Source organism: Puma concolor, chromosome A2 (assembly GCF_028749965.1).
Source record: "Puma concolor isolate L17-30 chromosome A2, mPumCon1.1.hap2, whole genome shotgun sequence".
NCBI classification, from domain to species: domain Eukaryota; kingdom Metazoa; phylum Chordata; class Mammalia; order Carnivora; family Felidae; genus Puma; species Puma concolor.
Window position 1 is genome coordinate 42,510,777 of NC_141668.1, and position 17,263 is coordinate 42,528,039.

The following is a 17,263-nucleotide window of genomic DNA, read 5'->3' on the forward strand; positions in this document are numbered from 1 at the left end:
TCCAGATCTTAGGACAGTGTAAGCCTCTTTTATGGCACACAATCCATACTAGTACTTGAATAAGTGAGACGAGTGTGTGGAAGCTACAAGGTAGGGGGGCAGGTATTGACAGTAGGCTCTCAGGTGGAAGCTTCTCCAGGAAGTCTTAAAGGTACATCCAAATTTACTAAATGGGGGCAAGAAAAGGAGCATGGAAGGTGGAGAGATAGTGCTGAGAAAAATCAGAAGTACTGTCAACAAATTTATTTGTGAGTTCTTTAGCTTTTTTTTTTTTTTTAATTGAGTACCAGGAATTATGCTGGGATAATGGAAAATGGTTGAGGTGGTGTTGGTGAAGAAGTCAAGGAACTGACATTCTGTTTAGAGGATGTCTAAGTGAAGTATTAAACCGTGGGCTCAGGATGAGGGTAATTGGATTTTTGTCAGAAAAAGATGGCCTTAGCTTGGTAGATTTGACAGAGTGGAGCAGACTGTGAGGATTAAGGCAAAGGCTTGCCAGGGACAGTAAACACATTGGAGAAGTTTATTAGCCATGAAAGGAGCTGAAGCAGTCTTTTGAGAATCTTAAAATTTTCATACTCTTCCTGTGCTTTATGCTATAAAATAATAGCTTTCTGGAATATAAAGCCATAATATTGCCATACTATACTTCTTCATGTCATCTATTTGCCACCCCTGAGATCCAGATGTATCTGGGGCCAGAGAGGGTATTGGTATCTGTATCCACTACCCTTACTTCCACCAGGGAGTCATTAGCTAGAAACAGTGGAGACGGTAACTGTGGTTGCCATGGGCACCTTTGCGTTTAATCTTGTACAAGGATGGAGAGGGGATGAGGAGAAGGGGTCAATGGGACAGCAGAAAGGAAGAAATTAGTGCCAATGGGGAGAAGCAGCAAGTGTCGATTTGTCATGGAACCAAATTATTTAGCTTTTAAGAAAGTAGTCATTATGTTGATATAATAACAGCCTTTTAGTGTGAGTTGTCAACAGACAGGGATAACTTTTTTTTTTTTTTAATTTTTTTTTTTCAACGTTTATTTATTTTTGGGACAGAGAGAGACAGAGCATGAACGGGGGAGGGACAGAGAGAGAGGGAGACACAGAATCGGGAACAGGCTCCAGGCTCCGAGCCATCAGCCCAGAGCCCGACGCGGGGCTCGAACTCACGGACCGCGAGACCGTGACCTGGCTGAAGTCGGACGCCCAACCGACTGCGCCACCCAGGCGCCCCTGGACAGGAATAACTTTTAATGAGACCTCTAAAATAAAACCTTTATGGTACCCATGTGTTTGGGTTACTGTGATCCATTATTCTAACCCTTATTTTACTTCCCTCTTACATTGTGATTTATTGTGTTTGAGGCCCTAGTGATTCATTCCTTAGGGAATATATTTTAGTGCTTAAGCTATTATTTTAACTTTTAGCACTGCTCATTTAAATGTTCTCCTGTTTGCTAAATTTGAGATGAAAGGAATGTATTTTAACCATAAGGAATTGGAAGAATGGGGGAAAGAGTGTTTCATTGTTGAATAATGAGGAGCGTAGCCAGTGCCTAAGAAGTTGCCAATTGGATTGTGTTGACAAGTGTGATTTGTGTGAATCCCTTAAGAATATAACCAGGGTCATAATATGAACATAAAAATCATGAATCGTGTGGGTGAAGGAGTAGCCTGGGAATGGAAGGAAATGGCTATTAGTATATGTTGAAATTACTGTCCCAAAGAAACACAGGAGTCCTCACAATATATGTGTTGAAATCATCTGCCTCTGAAAGCTAAAACCCAGAAGAAAAATCCCAGAAAAACCAGAAAATAATTCTTTGAAGCTGTCTCCTTTTTAAAGTTGCTTATTATTGAATTATAGAAATAAGATATAAATATTGCTTTGTAATATGTAATATGAGCAATCATCGCTGACTTGATGTGTTCCTTACTATCCTGCTATAATTCTAGATACTTTTCATCCTCTGTGTCTGGTGTTTCTTAAGTGAGCTCCTAATTTCCTTAGTTTGCTCCCTTCTGGACTTCTATGCTCTGTTTACTTCAAGTAGTCAATTGTGTCCTTCTTGGATTTTCAGATAGCAAGTTTTGTCAACAAATCGGGCATGGACATCTCAATCCTGCAACGGTCCTTGGCCATTTTGGAGTCAATGGTGCTCAATAGCCATGACCTCTACCAGAAGGTGGCTCAGGAGATCACTATTGGACAACTTATCCCACATCTTCAAGGGTAAGCATACCACTGCCACCCCCTCCATGAGGAGGGGAAATGGTTCTGGTAGACAGCCACCATGGAGCTCTGGGAAACATTTTGGATTGGTTTGATTAAATAGGCAGAAAAGGAATCTTGATTTGACATATAGGCACACCATGTACCAGACCCATCCCCCATCACACTGAAATGGCACAGTGACTTGCCTGTGGAGTGGAGCGGGGGCGCGGGGTGGGGGGCATGCCTGTTCCCAGTACCTGGCTCTTCATAGGCAGTTTTGATGAATGTGGTAGATACCGGTAGAATTTTACTTTTAACAAGGCCTAATAGGACAATTTGTTCTCTTGAGTTCTCAACAGTATCTTTCCTTAGTCATTAAAAATAGTGTTTTCTGTGATGAGTATTTTCATAGATAATTGGGAATTTTTAGAGGTAGGCCTCTTTCTTAGGCTCAAGGTGATTACAGTGACCTTCAGTTTTGTATTTTGTAACGTATGTGTTTTATCTCTAGCGGCTTGAGCTCTAAGATGAGGCCCTGAACAGCCTGTAGGCTTTCTCTTCTCTCTACTCTTAGGTAGTTAGTAAGGTTCCCTCTGAGAAGCCCCCCCTGTTCAATGCTACTTTATAAATTAACCTATTTGGAGTTGCAGGGGGCAACAAACCCCCTGAGGTAGCTTACACAAGACCGGGGGTTTACTGAAAGAATACTGGTACGCTTTCTAGAACCCAGGAATGACTTAAGTAGCTAAGCCTTGACAAGGATAGAAACTATGGCCTCCTCGGAGTCCTCACAACAGGCCTTTTCTCTTGTGTTTTGGTTGGCACTAAAGTGACTTGGCTCCCAGTAACTACCACCCCTGGTCTCTCAGGACACATTTGCCAGTTCTCAAGAGGAAATCTGATTGGCCTTTTGGGGTTGGGAATGCAGGCTGGGGCTGTGAGGGAATGTTCATTAGTTCTCAATATGCCAAAAATGTTACCTGTTATGTTTATAATGTAAACTACCAAAGTGCATTAGATGTTTCTTTCATTTGGAAGGGGGGATGGTGACCAGGATGTAATAAGATTTTAAGTCACACAAGCTATGGATTGTGGTCTCAGGGAAAATGAGCACATGATGATTGTGTGCAAAATGATGATTTTGTGCAAAACCTGTCTAGAAATAATACCAGTTTCACATTTCCCTGAATGTGAAATGCATTATTTCTATAGTCTGTGTCTTTTCTCTGAATCTCGAGGGCATACTTGAGCATTCACGGTACACTTTGCCAAAGTGGAGAGTTTCTTATTTGGCAAGTGCCATGCTGAGGATTTTATATACATGAACTAATTTTATCCTAAAAGCAACACCTTTAAGAACCTGGGTTCTCACCCAGGGTTACAGATGAGGAGATGGTGTTTTGGGGATACCCCATGAACTCTTCCAAGGCTACATTGCCAGCCTGCGGAGCACTGGGCTTTAGATTTCATCCCTCCAAGGGCTGCATTCTCAACTTTGCTTCTCCCTAAATTATTTCTAAATGTAGCTCTCCGGCTGCTCTTTGTTTGTGCCTTGGGTCCTTCTTGTTTACTCTTTACCATGGAGCTTCCATGAGATTTTTGCTTCATTTGGAATTTGTGACTTCATTTTGGTAAAAAGAAAATTTGTAAATTTAAAAAATAAAAACCTGTTGTTTTTATTATTTAAAAAGTTTTTATTTGAAAATAGATTTTTAGAATATGTAATATCATTGCCATGGAGACAAAAGTGGTATCCTTTATAATAAGTCCAGGAGTGTAGGGACAGGCAAGTCTGGTCCCTATATACTTCATGCAGCAGACGGAAAATCACACACACACACACACACACACACGGCCCCTGGGTTCATGTTTTAAGCCTAATAGAGGAGAAGGGGAGAGAGCCGGCTGACCACCTATCCCCAGGGAACAGTGTGTTGTCCAGCTAGCAACAGTAGTTGTACCCCCAACTCTCCCCCTGTGTTTCCTGCCTCATGATGATGATTGAAATACATTCTCATTCAGTGACAACTGCATTTTCTAGGCCATGTCTTTCTCTCTTATCTTTTTTTGGGGAGATCATGACCCTTATGATGGTCTGACTCAGAGGTAGCCTGTTCTGACTTTCTGTATTGTTTGTGTCTTTACAGGACAGATCAAGAAATCCAAACCTATACCATTGCAGTGATTAATGCACTTTTCCTGAAGGCTCCTGATGAGAGAAGGCAGGTAGGCTGGATTTCTTTTGTCTTAAGACTGTACCTGGGACTGGCAACTTTTGGGGCAGTGAGTGCCCTTTCCTTCCCATCCTGGGGAGTCCTTGGGCATCCCTGCTGCTCTGCAGCCCGGCTGGCCAGCCTGGGCTCGTTCACAGATCCAGTGGGCACTAGTTGGAGGTGCGCGAGCCCTTGTCTGAGGAAGAACACTCGGAAGGCTCTGGAGGCAGAGTCCTTTCATCAAATGAAACCCAACGTAGAAACTCGAAACATAAAGAGATGAAAGTGTTACTGCTGTGGTGGAAGCAGAGGTAGAAGCCTTGAGATCTTCTGTCATGTCGTTGAATGCTTCCTAGGGCAAGGGAGGTATTTCTTCCTGCCTGCAAGCTGTTCTCCTTTGCCCATGGAGGTTTAAGATGGCAAGGACAGGAGGGAGGACACGCAGATTGCTGCTACTGGTTGAGATAATTGTTCCTATGTCTGGGGAGCTCTTTGCTCCATGACATTTCTGTTGTCCACACATGCATGTGGCGGGGAGGACTGAGCAACACATTTCCCTTCTTCTGTGCAAACAAAGGAAGGGACCCTTTGATGTACCTATGTAAAACCTGTCCTTTGATACTGTCCTTTGTCTGCGGATCTCTGGTTCTTCTGCAGTGAAGTAAAGGATCATTATAGATGGTGCTGTGGAAGAAGTAGAATTTTGCACGTCTTGGAATATAGCTTGCACCTCAAAATCCATTCCTGTTTTTTCCATCAACATAACATATATTGTGTTACCTTGGTCACAATTCACTTCATTTAAAAATGGGTTGGAAATATGATATGTTTCCACCAATAGCAAGTATAGCGGGAGCTCTGTGACAGTTACCACTAAATTGTTTTAGCAGAACTTAGAAGCTAGCATGCTACTGGACATCATGTCAAGAATTTTAGTTTTTAATTTTATTTTTTTTCATTGCCAAGGATTTTAAACCTCAGTGACTAAATGTGAGGGTTTCTGGTTTTTCATTTAGAATCATTTGCTTATTCCTAGGGGGTTCTGTTTGCACAATGAAGGGAGTGGCTTTGTTGTTTCCTGTGTTTGGTTTGGTGCTGGAGCTGGGGGTTGCCTGCCCTCCCTAAGCCTGTGCTCCAGGCTGGATTTTTAAGGGGAGCGTGGCCGGTGGAATCCTAGGTGGCACTGCCCTCTTAATGTCTAAATATAAATTACTGAGCTCATGATAACCTCCAGCAGCCCAGCGAATGGCCTGACAGCTCTCACATGTGCAGTCCTGACATAGGCATTGGAAAAGCTTGATCCTTCTACTGGCCAGATCAAGGACACCTGGCAAACTGGTAGCTGAGTGTGGAGTGGGGGTCAAGAAGCCTGCTATCTGGTCTGACCTCATGGGCTTCTCCTTTTTCCTGTGGAAGAAGATGTTGGATTTGGGGAAGCAAAAACTCATGCCCACCCTAAGTGCTATGATTTCACTTGGATCCCTAGATCTCAACCTGTGTAAGATGCATACACTTTGCATCTTCCTGGTATGCCAAGAAGTACTGTTAATCTTCTCAATTTGTATCAAATGACCATGGAGAAATAGGGAATCAGTTGCCTATTGTACTGACTCCAGAATAATGACACCAATGAAAATATAATGGAATACGAACATAATGTTAGGTTTGGATTTTGTGAATCAAATTTTATTTTTTGAAAAGTAGGCAATATGAGACTGAGATGACACGGATTGGCAATATATTGCTATAATGATAATAAATCACAAAGGATAGTCTAATAACATTACATAATTCAAGAAAACAGTCCAACTAAGAAAGATAGAGTATATATAATCAAGCCAAAAATTTAGACTGTAATTTAGTCTTTGAAATAAAAACAGCGACAACATAGAAAATTAATTTTGACTTTATAAATTGTGTTGAATTTAAGGTGAGTCCGTGACTATTGTTTGTCAAGAAAAGGAATATTTAGATTTTTAATTTAAAAAATGTTTTTCAGTGCATTAAGAGAGAGTTGGCTCTAAAAATATAATTTCAAGTACATGACAAAAAAAGTTTGATGTTATTTCCTGAAGGTTAGTGGAGCCTGTAAAGCAGAAGATCATACTAATTGGGGATATCACTTCAGTTCTATTATATATATTGTTATTGGCTTTTCTTGTGAAAAATTAAATGTTCTGTATTTTGGGGGTAAGTAGGAAAATTTACCAAAGCCTGTCATCAATGATAATATTTTGAGAATTTGCCATGTGCCAGGATCAGTGTTCGATGCTTTGTGTCTTATTTCATTGAATTCTCATGTCTTCTGAAAGCCTTATTATTGCCTCTTTACAAATGAGAGTCAGAGGGAGTAAAGAATTTGACCAATTGCTGAGGAGATAAGAGTCACAGCTAGAATCCCAACCTTGACCTTGCTCTTCTCTGCAGAGCATCCCATTGTCAAGGAGGCGTCACCCACAGAATTGTCTCCTGTTTGCCGAGAGAAGAACTCTCTGGAGCCTGAAAGACACAAGCCCATTTTCTCCCTCTAATTAGATTAAAACATAATCTAAACATTTATTTATTGGATTTATAGGAACAGCTTTGTTTGTTTGTTTTAAAGCCTTAGGACATTGGACAGATTCCACTTCAGTGAAAAAATTTTATTTATTTCAACTTCTCCTCCAGACTTTGGGCCAAACACGTTGGTAGGACTCCATTAACTTGGTTTTCCTTACTTTTCAAAATGTTTAAAATGAATTCAGATGGATTTTAAACACCTCTTTTTGCTTTTACTGAGGAAAAATACCACCATGGTCAGATATTTTTACTTGTCAGGCAGACTGGAGCGATATTTTTGTTTTGTGTTCATTGAGTGGGCCTGAGAGAGTGCTGGGTTTAGAGGGGGCTGGGGCGGAACCTCCCGCTTTGCCAAGGCCCCCTGGGGGTTTTTGGGGGTGTGGGAGAAGGTGGTGGTACAGGGGAGGGGGTCTCTTGCTTCCCCATGCCTCCTGGATGTGGGAGATTCTCCCTGTCTCTGCACAGGTGAAGGGAAGGGGTGCTTGTGTGGGGAAGGGGGCTCTTGGGGATGGGAGCAAACGGATCCTTTTCCTTACAACTACATGCCATTATTCATGTTACCATTTTCATGGCATACATGTTGGTGAGGTCCCTTCCAGATTTTTCTATAAATATTTATGGTTTTCATAAGTATTATTTAAACAAAAACCTTTTTAAAACTTAAAAGATTTGGTGGGAAAATCAGAAAATACAGATTCAAAGGAAGAAGTTTGAATGACACCTCTAATTGCATGCCCCAAGAGAGAACTCTTGCAACTGGTCACACTTTGTGTGGCCCCTCTTCCTGCTTTCTTCTAAGCAAAGCCTCTTCTACATACATGATTTTTTTTCACTACATGCACTGGTTATTTTTTTAACTGCTTTTAAAAATGAAACAGGATTTTGTGAACATGTTTCCATGTTAATATACATATATCCATATTTTTTTATTTTTAAAATTTTTTAATGTTTATTTTTGAGAGAGAGAGAGATGGAGTGTGAGCAGGGGAGGGGGCAGAGAGAGAGAGAGAGAGAGAAGGAGTCACAGAAACTGAAGCAGGCTCCAGGCTCTGAGTGGTCAGCACAGAGCCCAACGCAGGACTTGAACCCATGAGCTGCAAGATCATGACCCGAGCCAAAGTCGGATGCTTAACTGACTGAGTCACCCAGGGGCCCCCCTACATCCATATTTATATCTATCTATACTTTTATATCATCTTAACGGTATAAAATATTCTCTATGGACTCTCAAGTTTACTCAGTTTTCTTATATTGAACAACAACAACAACAACAACAACAACAAATCCATGTTGGAGACAAGGATTTTTTATTTTCTCCCTGACCAAGTTTCTGTTCCTTACAAGGGTAGTAGAAAACGTTCTTTCATTTCCAATCATTTATTGTCTACTTTCTGCCAGACATAGTGCTCCAGGCATGGAATACAAAGATGAAAAGGACAGTCTCGGTGCCCTTAAGGTGACCATAGGCTTACAGAAAAAGATAAATAATGTCAACAGATAATTACAACAATTGCTGTAGATACTGGAAATAAATTGTCCTTTTTAACTTATTTAAAATTTCATCAATCAATAGGCTAAAATAGAGAATTTTTTTCTTTTTTTGTGTGTGATTAGGCAGTAATTTCATTTTTATAAAAGAAAATAAATTAAAAGAACTGTAGGGTCCTTTGGGTTCTTTGTTTTTCATGTGGTCCAAGAAAAAAAAGTGGACCTTCCTATTTGCATTAGGAAGCAAGTACTGCTTTCTGTGCGTACCATAGAAAGACAGGTTCTTTCCAGGCTGCTCTTTTACTTGTTTCTGTGTGTGTCATTGTCCTTGCTTTTTTATTCTTAAGAGATTGGAAGGTGATTTGAAACACCTCACAGTATTTATGCACTTTTCTCTGCAATGCAGTGGGTCAGCAGGGGTGTTAAACGAAAATTGTAACCTCTAACAGAGTCCTCTGAATTTCCATCCCTTCTTCTTTCCTACTTGCTTTCCTTTCTGTGGTGACGATGGCACCATTAGGTTGGTGTAGAGAGCAGTGTTGACATCCTTGATTGTCCTCTGACTGTAAGTCCCCACATTCTGTTTCTGCCCAAGCCTGCTTGCGTGTCCCCCTTGCACTTTCTCCCTGTGTTCTGGGTCCTCCTTGCTTCCTGCAAGTTTATTTTAACCTCGAATGAATTCATGGTTGTGTGTTTGAATCGTAGCTTAGTTTCTTCTCTACTCAGTTAAGAGCAGCAACCCTAAAATCCAGCCCCTCCCTGCCCAAAAAACAACACGCAGGTGTCTTCCTGAATATGAGCAGTATTTTTGTTTTTGAATGTTTGTACCATGGTTGTACCCAGCTTTATAATTTCTCCTTACTATCTGTTTCTCAATATTTAGAAAGAGTGTCCATGAATCATTTCTTTTAATAAAGTCACCTGCAATTCCTCTGTGTTAGCCAGGCAGCCCAAAGCCCAAGGTACAGCTTGTAGAAATGATGCCTAGCAATGCGGAGTGTGGGCTCTAAGAGCTTCGCATTTGCTCAGATATTTGTCCTTCCCTAAAGAGCTGCTCGGTTCACTTGCATAGATTGTTTTCAAGCCCTGGGATAAGTACCACTCCCTCTTTGGTTTTGCATAGATTAAGAAGGTTTAGGTCCTTAAAATGATGGTTCTCTACTATGGGGATCTCCTTGGGGGCAGGCGTGTCTCCTAGTGAAACCTCCCTACACATGTATAGTCTAATAAAAGCTGATGAGCCTTTGGAATGGAGAGCCATTGCTCTCCTTTGGAGCATTCACTTTTAATTCAGTACTCAATTTTTCCTGGAAGGTGGAAATTCCTAAAAAAAGGAGAGGAGAAGTTTGTGGGTGCCAGATTTCCTTCCTCTGCTTTTGGACAAAGCTTTGTTATCAAAACAGAACATTCAAAAAGTCATTTGAATACCACTGCCTGTTGGTGTCTATTCCTTCATAAGAAATACTGCTGATATACAGTTAGGAAGCACACCCAGGATAAAGTCGTTTGGGGCCATGTTGGAATGGATTTTTCTAACCTAAGGTTTTATGTGGGTGTGTTTTCCTCCAACAGGAGATGGCGAATATTTTGGCTCAGAAGCAGCTTCGTTCCATCATTTTAACAGTGAGTACCTATGTGCCGTGACTTCTTTGTTGGGTGGGAATGGTCTGGTGTGTTCATATATCTCCTCTTTTGGCTTCCATTCGTGGTGTGTTCTATGACTTGCTTCTGTGAGGAAGCAGTAGGAACTAGAAAGGAAGAAGTGTGGTTTTGGAACTGGAATAAACAAGGCTTTCCCACAGGAATGGCCTCCTTTGATTGTAAGGAGGAGTCTCTGGAACTGCTCTAGAAAGACATTCTGGCAGAAAGGGGTGGAAATCTCTCCCAGTGGTGCAGGTTTATTATAGTTACCATCACTCTAGCTTTACATTTAGGAAATCAGGGGCTCCTTGACTTAAAAAAATCCACTTGTGTGAGCTTATACAGCTTTTAATGAGGAAGCTAGCTGGAAACCTTCTCAGACTGACAGAAGCCCTGTAATTTTGACCATCATTTTCCTGGGCCCCTTTGCAAGACACAGGCAGGAAAGACATACATGGAATCCACTTGTGAACTGCAATGCAAAAATGACCTGAAATGTCAGTGGAAAAGAAGCCCTACATGTTACGTTGTGAATGCTTCAAAATAAATCAAATAGCATGATTTCTCGAGGCCTTATCTGCTGCTTGACTTTTAACCAAAGGCTGAAAGAAACATGCATGATTGATTTCCAGCTTACGAAAGAAGCAATTTCTGTTTCTGTGATTTCAAAGAGTTCTACAAGCTCACAATTACACACACACACTCTAATATAATGAGTCTTTTGAAAGTTAAAAACCTTTATGAGGGCAAACACAATAAATATTCTAGAATCCAAAGCCAATGGCAATGACTACAGTTTGTCATCAAGTTTGATTTTAAATTTCCTGGCTGACAGGATAAAAAGAAACATATGAGTATAATTTTCATTGTTTAATGAAAGAGGTACCCCAGTTCTTTGGGGATGACACACTTTTCCCTCCAGGAACTGGAATATGAAATGAGTGTTTGTTGAGTATCCTAGTAGATTCTTGGTCCAAGAATGGTCTGGTAGAGATTGCAGAGGGGGGATTCATGATATGGTTCATCTTTGTCCTGGCTCTCAGTGGAAGTGGAGGCTTCACTACCAGATGTAGTTCAGTGAAGGTGTTTGTGTGAGAGGAGGAGGGTGGAGGGACAAAGGATGAGAAATGTTAAATTAAGGTCTTAGCCCATGGTTGTTACCTGGGTGTGGCAGTGGGGGTTAGAATGCCCAGAATTACAGTGGGCGGAAGTGGCTGTGGCTTCCATGTCTGAAAGATCACTTTGCTTCAGTGGGAAATCTCCTATGAGACTTTGGTGGCTGGAAGGTCAAGGGTGGTATTCTCAGGCAAAAACTTGGAGCACAGATTCTTTTGAGTTGCTAGTAAAAAAGACGGCTATACACCTTGGATGTGAGGCACATACTATGAAGTAACATTCAGTTCTGAAAATGGAAGGGTATGGGGTCTCATTCCGCCTCTCCATCTCACTGACTAGCTTCCCACCCACACAACCCCAATATTTTGGTTCAGTGACTTTTTTCTGTTCCTCATTTTTTCTCTCTGCCTCTCTTCTTTAACTGGCTATTTTGACGTGGTGCTCACAGCTAGGACATGGAGTCCAATGCATGTTGGGTTTGGGGGCACCTAGAGAAAGTTCTTTCAGATGGCAAGATGTGGTTGGCTCTATCACATTCAAAACCACTGATTTGAATAGTCGTTTCACCACAATGACCGGTTGTTTGGTTGTTCGGCATTTTTAAGGCACAACCACAGTCTCTGCTAAAGAAGATACATGTTAGGCCCCAGCATTCAGTCTCCTTTCTGACCCAGCTCTGGTGGGGGCAAAGGCCTCCATATCTAGTCTCCTGTCATTCCTTTTATATTTGTTCCACTTTCACTCTCTTTCTAAGGGGAAGGGTCATTTTATTTTTCATTTAATTGTTAGTAGGCAAGTAAAGTTAAGCACATGCTTTCCCTCACTGCATTGTGGTGGTGGTGGTGGTCTCTGGATAGTTTCCACAGTGAATTAACTGCAGGCCTGACAGATACTTTGCTTTTTTGTGTTGCTTCTAAAACTTTTCCACATTTAGAAGTGGGATGACGTGTCAGGGACCATGGTAGGGTAAAATGATGGCAAAATTGCTTACAAGATGTATGCACCATTCACTCCTCTACTGGCCTGCAGGGGATGCTTCTGTTACAGAAATCCAGTCTTCCTTCTCAGCTTATTTCAGGCACACCTTCTTGACTCATATTGTGGCAATGACCAGTGCATTTCTAGTGCCTTCCATTCTTCTCCCTCCCTCACACAGTAGGTCTTTTCCTGGTTTCTGGCCCAAATAGCAGGAATGTTATTGGGCTCTGGAACATAAACAAAAGCTCTGAGATCACCTCCATGCTCCCCTTTCTTCCGAAGGGCGGTTCCACCCACCAGCCCACACTCCCTGTGCCTCCAAATGGAGAATTCTGGGTCTCTACCTGGCATAGTTATGGGGATTAATTGTTTGCTTTTTCTTGTTTAAATTTTTTCTGAACTATCTCTACAGAATGTTATCCGAGCTCAGAGAGCCATCAACAATGAAATGGCACACCAGCTGTATGTGCTACAGGTGCTTACCTTTAACCTTCTAGAAGACAGGATGATGACCAAGATGGACCCCCAGGACCAGGTGAGTGTTCACCTGACAGCAGCAAAAGCACATAAGGGAGAGAAAGTTATTTAAAATCTTTTCTGGGGCTACTCCCAAACCAGGAATTTTTAGGTGATGATAATTGTTTTATTGTCATCTTTTTTTTTTTAATTTTTTTTTTTCAACGTTTATTTATTTTTGGGACAGAGAGAGACAGGGCATGAACGGGGGAGGGGCAGAGAGAGAGGGAGACACAGAATCGGAAACAGGCTCCAGGCTCTGAGCCATCAGCCCAGAGCCCGACGCGGGGCTCGAACTCACGGACCGCGAGATCGTGACCTGGCTGAAGTCGGACGCTTAACCGACTGCGCCACCCAGGCGCCCCATGTTTTATTGTCATCTTAGAACTTGGGGGAATGCATCTAAAATTTAGGCAAATTTAGGATCAGAGAATAAAGCAAATGGATTACTTCATTATACATCGAACACACGCGTATTCTTCCTTTATTGGATAAGAAAGCCTGATGTCACACAGCCACAGATCTTGGCTTTTGGTCCCAATACCTTCAATGGTAATGGCTCTGGAGTCAAGTTCCCGGACAACCAGGGCCATTTGGTTGCTCTGTGTGATACTGACCCTGCAGATTGAGGAAGTGATTTCCATTCTCCCGTCGTCATTACCGAAGGTGGGGGTCCCAGGTGACACCTGATTTCTGGGCTTGCGTTTTTGTTGGTTGGCTGTTTGTTATAATTCTCTCAAGGTCTCTGGTTGTTGTGTGTGAGAGGTTATGTCTCCATCCAGAAGGCTTTTGGGGAACTTTACTGTGTGAGGGCAGAGTGAGAGGAAACAGCTGGGAATCCTGCTGTAGCACATTTTCAACTTAAACAGCGCTGCAGCTTTGGAAAGGAAAACACTCATTATTGGCACGTGAGGGCCTGATCTATTGCAGATGTGAACTGCACATGTGAAGTGTGTAACAGCCACGGCACTTCGTTCATGGCACGAGGCCATGCGATTAAGAATGATGGAGAGGCTTTGAGAGGCTGTCCGCCATGCCCTGGACTTTTGGCAAGGCCAAGTGTAATCATCCCAGAGAGATGAGACTGTCATCTTACCACTTCTAGTGATGGAAGGCCATGCATCTTAATGTGGAACAGCCCTCCCTGTTTGGAAATGCTTCCTTTTATTTATTTAAAACATACATTTTTCTCTTATCATGGTAAAATACACATAACAAGAAAGTTAACCATTTTAGCCATTTTGAAGGGTTTGTTTCCATGAAGTCACTTCTTAGTGGAGTCCAGGACCCCTTGTCACTTGAATGCTGTTCATAAACCTCTATGCCTCTCACTTTGTTTCGAACAGTGCGGAAGTCCCAGGTTCTTGAACTTGGCTTGTATGAACCCAAGCCTTCCATAATACTTGGGGCTCCATTTAGAACTTGACTAGGCAATTGACACCAGTATTCCAAGTGACTTGGCCATGAGGATAATCGTGGAAGGTTGCCAGGGCTGACCAGCAGGGAGAGTGGCAGGGGGACTATGCAGAGCCCTAACTTAGAACATTGGTTGTCTTTTATCTGTTTTTCTTTTGCCTGAAAGCAGTGATTCATTTAGACCCTGGGGAAAGAGGGAGTGTATGTAATGTCACACAATGAAAGCAGCTCTTCCCTCCCCCTCCTTTTTTTTTTTCTCCCTAACGCCTTCAGGCTCAGAGGGACATCATATTTGAACTTCGAAGAATCGCTTTTGATGCAGAGTCTGAACCTAATAACAGCAGTGGCAGCATGGAGAAACGCAAGTCCATGTACACACGGGATTATAAAAAACTTGGCTTCATTGTAAGTAAGCTGTCTCCAGTAAGTGCTCTCCTTCCAACATCAGGGGCCTGACCCCAGCCACACAACTGATGGCTCCTCCGAGCGTGTGGTCCTCTTGTGCCTCACAGAATAGTTTCCATATTTTCCAGATGTTTAGCTGTTTAAACAGGATCACATGAAAATCTCTTCTGGCTGCAGTGAAGCGGAATAACTTGCACAAGTGTGACTAATACTGAGTTTGTTTATTCGGTTCTGATTAAGTGTAGTTAGCCCGGGATGCATCTAGACTTCATTAAGTCTACTTCACAAGATGCTTAAGGTTCTATTCGAATTAAATGGGCAATGGCAACTGTGGGATGGATCTTATTATTGGGTTAGTGATTGGATTACTTACATACATGGATTTTGTATCAAAGTCAAATTGGGAGGCTCCTGACATGTATTCACGGTCAGATTTATGTGATTTATATTTTCCTAAAAGTTTTGCCTTGCTATGGGCACTTGCTATGGGCTCCTAGATTTTCTTTTTTTCAGTTTACAGATCAGAACACAGCTTGTCTGGAATATAATCTATTGTTTTTGTTTCAACTTGGATTCCTTTCTTGCCTTTATCATCATTGCATTTCTCCCGTGACTTTGAGCTAATTAATCTCAAATTCTCCGGCTGTAAAATTAGGTCTCCATTTTAGCCTCCATTGTAAATGGCAAAAAATGAGATTTTGGCTTCAAGGATTAGAAATCACCAGGCATTGCTTTATATTTCCGGATACACTCTCCTTTAATACACACACGCGCACACACACACGCACAAATATTAATATTTATATGCATCAGTATCCTGCTTTATATGGTATTTGGGAAACCTTGCCTTTCATGGGCATTGTCTTTGCAAATATTTCCACGTGAGTTTACTTGTATTGTTTTTCATTACTGAAGACTTTTTCATTATTTGAATGGACTACACTTTATTTAATCAAACCCTTTTACTGAGCATTTCAATGTTTTGAAATTACCAGTAAGTCTACAGTTAACATCTTTGCCGCCCATTCGTTATACACATCCATGATCAAGTTATTAAGATAAATTTGTGGGACTGTCATTTCTTTGGCATATATTTTTAAGGTTGTTGTTATTACCAAATGGCTTTCCTTTCCACAAACACTGAGTCATTTCCACTTTAATCCAATGGATCGGAGTGACTATTTTTTTAAACTTTTCTAATGTTTCCTAAACTAAAAAAAATCTGATAAGTTATTGTTTTCATTGTGATAGTCTTAATATATGTTTTCTAATAAGTATACTTGTCAAACATCATATTGTTGCTTTGCAACTTACTGTACAGAGGTACTGTGACATCATTTTTACCTCATCATATCTCATATTTTTTAATGTATATTTATCCATTTTGTGAGAGAGTGTGCCACTATGGGAGGGGCAGAGAGAAAGGAAGAGAGAGAATCCCAAGCAGGCTCCATGCTGTCAGCACAGAGCCCGACACGGGGCTTAAACCCACAAACCGTGAGATCATGACCTGAGCCGAAATCAAGAGTCAGACGCTCAACTGACTGAGCCACCAGGCTCTCCCATATCTCATATTTTGACTGACACTACATTTGATTTTATAGTTGAATCTATTTTTTAAAATCTTAGCAAAAAGTTTCGTGGCTGAAGGACCACGTGAGATTTCCCTGTACTTGCTGTGTATCGATGGTCAAGGCTTGTAGGTGACCCCAGCCCTGCTCTCATACATCTGTGCATTGGCAGAGCCTATTTATCAGGGATATGGCTGAGGGAATGTGGATGGGGCTCACGTTCTCTTTCCCCACCCAGTTCTTTACAGGTTTTACTTTTGCATGTTGAACGAGGTCTATCCAAATCACCAGGGAAGCTTTGGAAAATCACCCAATCTCCTACCCTCAAATCATATCAAAATAGCTTGGGAAGAGATCAAGGCATGTGTATTTCAAAATACCCCCAGCTGATTCTGACATCTTGTCCTGGTGGAGAGCCTGGGTGTAGGGTTTGCCTGAGTTGCTACCGTTTCGTGGTCTTCCTCCACTATTGCCTGGATTTCCAGTGCATTTGAACTATGCAGAAAATACACAACGCTAGTTGTTTCTACATGCTGCCACCCAGGACTCATTGTGTCTCTGCCCCAGGTCCTAGTGGTTTTTGTCAGGGGGAATTTGGATCCCAGAATGCACAGTGTCATTTCTTCTTCTGGCCATGTGTGTGAAGGACAGAGAAGAGAGGGAAGTCAGGGGAAGAACACTTACCAGGACTTGGGTTATTACAGGTTCTTAAGGTTATGACAGATCTCTAGGAAGGGTATATATAATGGGCGTGGGACGTATGAAACATCTCCCTTTTTATTTTCGGGTTCTGGTCCTATGTGAAATAATCAGAGTATTTCATGAGCCAAACTCTGAGTGACTTTTCTCAGTGTAGCTCCATCTGTGTTAACATGATGTTAATTCCTTCCACAGTTTAGTATTAGAGTATATCTGTCTTAGTTTTCAGTGTCTACTGAATGTTCTGCTTCAAGTACTTTGGGAAAAACAATGTATTTTTTTCACTTAAAATTAATCTGATGTGGTTTTAAGGCTTTAGCTCTTATGTGGCCTCCTTTCAAAGGACTTGAAAAGTCATTTTAGAAAAAGCAGAGACCTGGAACATAGAATAACCAAAAGAGAGTTGGTTTCCTTTATTTTTCCATGATTCTTTTTTTGGTTTTCAAT

At 41.6% G+C, this 17,263-nt stretch overlaps 1 protein-coding gene across 5 annotated transcripts in view; it reads left to right on the top strand.

Annotated features, from left to right (window-relative positions):
• Positions 1-17,263, top strand: part of ELMO1 (engulfment and cell motility 1) — a 727,703-nt gene that overhangs the window by 385,559 nt on the left and 324,881 nt on the right. For 4 of the 5 annotated variants that reach the window (XM_086692444.1, XM_086692460.1, XM_025930056.2 and 1 more), the window contains 6 exons: positions 2,081-2,232; positions 4,362-4,440; positions 8,995-9,039; positions 10,047-10,097; positions 12,622-12,744; positions 14,415-14,546. In XM_086692444.1, the coding sequence (XP_086548570.1) occupies positions 2,081-2,232; positions 4,362-4,440; positions 8,995-9,039; positions 10,047-10,097; positions 12,622-12,744; positions 14,415-14,546 (582 nt within the window). The remainder of the gene's footprint in view (positions 1-2,080; positions 2,233-4,361; positions 4,441-8,994; positions 9,040-10,046; positions 10,098-12,621; positions 12,745-14,414; positions 14,547-17,263) is intronic. The other variant, XM_086692474.1, reaches the window with a different exon arrangement.